This window comes from Nicotiana tabacum, chromosome 10, assembly GCF_000715075.1.
Source record: "Nicotiana tabacum cultivar K326 chromosome 10, ASM71507v2, whole genome shotgun sequence".
NCBI classification, from domain to species: domain Eukaryota; kingdom Viridiplantae; phylum Streptophyta; class Magnoliopsida; order Solanales; family Solanaceae; genus Nicotiana; species Nicotiana tabacum.
Window position 1 is genome coordinate 164,261,884 of NC_134089.1, and position 6,059 is coordinate 164,267,942.

At 34.2% G+C, this 6,059-nt stretch overlaps 1 protein-coding gene across 1 annotated transcript; it reads left to right on the forward strand.

Annotated features, from left to right (window-relative positions):
• The first annotated feature begins 2,530 nt into the window (after window positions 1-2,530).
• On the forward strand, window positions 2,531-3,353 carry LOC142165508 (uncharacterized). The gene is made up of 2 exons (XM_075224046.1): window positions 2,531-2,541; window positions 3,038-3,353. Exons 1-2 carry the CDS (start codon window positions 2,531-2,533, stop codon window positions 3,351-3,353), a joined length of 327 nt encoding a protein of 108 aa, XP_075080147.1.
• The last annotated feature ends 2,706 nt before the right edge of the window (window positions 3,354-6,059 follow it).

The following is a 6,059-nucleotide window of genomic DNA, read 5'->3' on the forward strand; positions in this document are numbered from 1 at the left end:
ATAAGTGTTGACGGCGATTATGGCCAGATTTAATAGCATAAAGAAAGATGCATTAAGTACATCAAGTGGCAATAAAATATGAATAAAGGAAAAGATTCACGCGATCTTGAGTGGGATAGATCTTCCTTCATTTAATAAAGATGAATGATAGACAAATACAAGAACCTTAGGATCCTTTTTGGATCTGATAAAGGTATGGGATCACAGATCCTCTCATCTCTTTGGAGAGGTATGTTTACATATTTTCTAGAAAGAGGGAGAGGGAGAGAGAGAGAGCCCCATGTGGGGAGTCCTCCATTCCTATTTATAAGGGGTATCCATAGAAAATCCTAAAAAAGTACAATTAGAGGGAATATTCAGTAGAATATTCCCTTTGAGGATTCCATAGCAAACCAGCTATTTCATCGTTGTCTAACCTCAGCCTGTCCGACCTCGGCTATTGATGACTGTCCGACCTCGGCCTTATTGATGACTGTCCGACTTAGGCCTGTCTGGCCTCGGCCTTATGTCTGTCCGACCCCGACCTTATTTCTCCGCGTGCTGAATTTCTTTTATCTAATTTTGACCCATACATTTTCCACCCTTGATATTTTATAAAAAATATTCTCATTCCTTGGCTTTTTCGTACTTGTGGTGCCCTCTCCACACAGTAAACTTTTAAAGCCAACTTGAGGCAAAATGGTTCACCTGAACGATAGAACCAATCATTAATGCATATATTAGGGTGGATTGTCTACATCACGTTTCTTGGATGAGTGTATATTTTCTTTTTGAGGTGTAAACGGAAAGCAATTAGTCAAACTTGTTACAAGTAATAGGCAAAATGGAGCAAAAATAATTAATTGAAATCAACCGACAGTTTTGTAATTACACGTAAAAAAATATGAGGCCATAACTGAAGATTCTTTTCTTAATGATGTACGTTGTAAAATGAGAAAAGGTAGGGAAAACCCTTGTTATTAATTAAGGTTTCACGGATACCTCGTATAAGTATTCAAAGTTGTTCTTACAACTGTTTGGCTGACAAATAACGACAGCAGTTGGACAGCCCATGTCGACAGGAGCGACGGGTTTAAGTGACTCATAATTTTCGACACAGAGTACGAATTTATACATAGAAATCTATTAAATTTGGCCATGTTTTTGTATGTTGGAGCAATGATAAAATTGTCTTTGTGTGACTTATAGGTCATGGGTTCAAGTCGTAGAAAGTAGTCATTAATGCTTGCATTAGGTTAAGATGTCTACATCACAACTCTTGAGGTACGGTCCTTCTCCGGACCCTGATGAATACGAGATGCCTTATGCACTAGACTGTCCTTTCGGGTTGGAGAACCCATGTCATACGTTAGTAGCCCTAATTATCTTCTACAAAGTAACAATTATTGGTTTACTCCTTTGAATCATGTGAATCTATTACATGTGCTATACCATTATTGCAGAAAATTTGTGGATTGAGTAAACCTTGAGGCCAGCGAATTGACTAGAGCTAAGCTAAAAAAAATCAGCTTTAAATGGGCTTAAAAAAATATCATAGTCCATTCCCATTGCTTTACAATGTTGGTAGTTAGGAAAAATATAAAAAGAAAAATACAATTTTGTAATTATATGTGTCTATTCTTTTTTTTTTTTTATAACTCAAACAAAGATTTTTATTAGGTTGAATCAGCAGCCGATAAATTTACAATACAACTAGGAGTATACTCCCAATTGAAAGGACAAGCATAATTTCTTGACAACTCTTGTCAAGCAATGAACTAGATTTGCTTGTCTCTTAACCCAAACCAAAAAAATATTCAGATTTTTCCTTAACAAGAAACGACAATTCCCTTAAATCACTTCAAATGAACTCCGTAAACTCATAATTGCAGCATGCCTAGAATTGATACAACCTCAAAAAATTGAAGAAGCTGCAGCTACAAACTGACTCGCTGAATCATGCACAACAACCCTTACTCGACTAAGCTCGAAGTAAGAAAGACAATTACATCAATATGGCATTTTCAAATCCCATGTGGAGGCTTAAACCAACAAGAGGTAGTCATCATAAAATTGTACTATGTAAAGAAAAAAAAAAGAATCATACCAAATTATCTAATATCTGCATTATTGAACATTCTGGAAGTTCCGAGTGTCTTCTAGGCTCTAGCTATATCCAAATGCCAAATAGAGTGGACTGGATAAACTATTATCTGAGAGAATACTTGGCCCAAACATCTTCTTCTATGCGTAGTGGGCCTTTGATTTGGGAACTGGTCCAATAAAGACCATGACTGACAAAACATAAAGGATATTATCACTTTTAGCTCGTATCAAAATATATTTATATTTAACAGTCAAAAAAGTATATAAAATTTGTATAATTTTTATATATAATATACAAATGTATATATATAATAAATAAAATTATTTTTTGATTATTATTTTGAGAGTGATCATACGGTATCATTTCCCTAAAAATAAAAGTCCCATATTAGTAGGGGTGTTCAAAACTGATCCGAAACCGAAAATCGAACCGTACCGAAGTTTAATGGCTTACTGGTAACGGCTTAACGGACGGGGGACTGATTGAATTTTTTTTATTAACAGCTTATCGGTTTGGGGACGGATTATTCAATTTTCTTAACGAATAATCCGTTAACCCATTAAGAATATAAATATAAATATATATAATTTATTTTTATTTATATATATTAAATATAAAAAAACTAAAACCCTTGAACTTGAATAACAAAAACAAACTCGTCTCTCTTTGTTCTGTCTCTAAAGTCTAACCCATTCCTAATTCCTAATTCCAGAGAAACCCTAATGCCTAAACCATAACCAGCAGCCACCGCCCACCGACCAACAGTCCTTGTCGTCGTCGACTTCCACCTGCCACAGGTCTCCCTCTCGCCGTCTCGTCTCTCTCTCTCTCGTGAGTCGCGGCTTCTTATCTTCTTAAGTTCTTATCCAAGTACTATTACTTATGATTCCAATCAAAATCAACATTATCCCATCTGGCCGTGGCACCAATTTTTTCATTGGTTGCACCTAGGTACCAGTTCAAAGGTTCTCACAAGAGGGAGATTCTTGTTTCAAGGGCTCCTGCAGCACTGGTGGCCAAGTATTCTGATCCTCTAGTCCTCCATGGAACTGCTGATAGAGTCACTGATCCGTTGGCTTCTCAAGATCTGTATAATGAGGTCGTTTCTGAGTTCAAGGACATTAAACTTTATGATGGGTTCTTGCATGACCTTTTGTTTGAGCCCGAGCGTGAAGAAATTGCTCAGGATATCATTGACTGGATGCACAAGAAGTTAGGTACTGACAATCTTGCAAATGTGTATAGTCAGTGCTATCTTTGCAAATAGTTAATGTTTTGATTGATCAAGGGTTTTAAGGGCTGCTATGATATGAGATGCAGCTATACTTACTAATTTACTATGCTGGATTTGTTTCCCTTTTTCTCTTCTAGTGGTAATGAACCTTTTCTGCTGGATAAACATTTGAATTTGAGATTTGAATGACTTCAGTAATCAGTACGACAATACCTAGTTCTAGTTGGTTTTACTTTTGTAATAAAAGGCCAACTGCTACTTAGCTTTCTTCTGTCTCGTTCCGCTTTTGAAGGTGTTTCATCGACATTAATAAATGTTAAAAGCAGAATAAGAAACAATGTTCTCAATTGCTTTTATGGTGTTAAACTTACCTCTACATTGCTTCCGATTCATGCTCTATAATTAGTTCAGCTATTTCATGTCCAACAAGGAAAATACAATTTAGTGAATATGTATATTAGGCCGATAAACCGCCCGATAAGAGCTAAACCGATACCAATCCTCCTGATATCTTATCGGGTGGCTAACGGACTAATACATTTAAAAGCCGATAATCGTTAAGCCAAACCGTTAAGAGTAAATAATCGCTCAATCCGCCCGATAAGCAACCCTACATTTTAGCAAAAGATAACACATTTTGATATTGATGAAGATGACATGATTGATCCTTTTTTATATATTTGCAACTCGATAAAGTTGGGATTTTTTGGCATGGTGTAACAACTTACCCATATAATTAGCTAGAGAAGTCAAAACGGACCAGCCCAACCCAAGCCTCGTGGGTTTTTAAATTTGGTGGGTTAGGACGAACCGACCCGCCATATGAATGGGCCTTAAAATGGCCAGCCCAACCCAGTCCTAAGAGGGCCGCGGGCTAGGGCGGGTCGGCACTCAATTTTTTTTTTTTAGAAAAAAGAGTATCTTTAAATCCTTAAATATTTTTTGGTGACATAGTTGATTAATCATGTAAACAACTTTTGTTTGCTTAGAGCGTACAAAAAGCTTGATATTTGACGAAGAATCTCACAATTGAAATGTAAATTCTTTATATCTCTAGCTCTTCTTTTTTAAAGTCACAAGAATATTTTTTCTTAATGTTTTTCTTTCATTTTCCTCGGATTCATGGATTGCTTTAATAAGTTTATATGCTGAGGTTTTTTAATTTAGGATTAACATCATCTACTGATTTCATCATTATAGTCCATAAAATTTTTAAAATTCCTGAAATTTGTTAGTGGTCAATTTTTTTTTTTTTGTGTTTAAAATTGATCTTTTTCTATACTGAAGAGAAGTTTAAATATTAATAATACATTAAAGTAATCCGAACTGATCGTTGACCACTTAAATTAATATTTTCTTTGAAAAAAGATTATCATTGGCCACCTAAAACTTTTTGAGTTCGTTATTAATTAAGCAAAAGAAAAAATTATTTTGTCATATTACATGCATGTCAAGTTGATATAGAAAATGAGCAAACTAGGGTTGGGGAATGGGGATTATAGTTAATAGTTTTTTTAGTTTTTACTTTTTAAAAATATTTAATAGTTAATTAATTTGAATTTAAATAATTTTTGGCCTACGGGCTGGCCCAGGCCCATCCTCGCTCAAGCATCAAGGGTCAGCCGGCTGACCTGGGCCGGGCTTATAAGCCTCAGTTTTAAATGAGCTCCAAAATTCTAGCCCAACCCTACCCAAGTAGCGGGCTGGGTTGGGCTGGATTCATGGGCTCTATAATTATCAGTAAAAAGCCCTAACTATAGATATTGGCACTAGGTAACCAATAAATGTATATCACAATAATATGTGTATTGTTATGATAAAAATCAAAATATGGTGGATGTCTACTCTTCCTCCATGATCTTTCTCTCAAATGGTTAATGACATATTCAATGACATATTTTCTATGTTCAATGACATATTCCATGACATATTTTCTTCACTTTTTATGCCTATATAAAGGCCTTGTAATAGATAGAAAAATACACACAATTAAAGAAGAAAATCTCTTCCTTCTCTCTATCTCTATTTCTTGTTCATGTTTTACTAAATTGCTTTTATTTCTTGTTCATGTTTTACTAAATTACTTTTATTTCATAATACGTTATCAGCACGAGTCTCTAACTAATTGTATATATATATCTAGAAAAAATTTCCTACATCCAGAAAGATTACAATTAGAAGCCATACATATCATCACATGATTAAATGTAAAGAGAAACTACATATGGTAAGTAATGAAATGTAAGAAGGTATGATTATCTTATACTTGTCATTCCTTTAAAATCTCATATGCACACAACTTCGTACTACACTTGTATTGCATAAGCACATATTAATATTACATCTTTTATATCACAAGAATGGAATAAAATTTTCGAAGTTCTATATGTGAAAATCATAGTAGCAGTTAATTGTTGATATGATGCATGTCATGGTAACCAAGGATATTTTATATAAATTGTCTTATGCATATTTATGTGTTAATTATCTTCAATCTGTCCTGCCGCTTTTAACATTTTCTTTTGAATTTTTACACTTGCATATAGTACCAAAAAAAAGGAATAAAAAATAAAATAAAATTGGTCATACTTATTAAAAGCATAAATCATCTTAAAGAAAACAAGAAATACTTCACATTTTTATCTAGGTTGATTAATTATTTCTTTGAAGTTTGGAAAACAAACCAGCTATTGAGAAAGTATACTTCATAATTTATGGTCGTATCATTTGAAAGCAAAC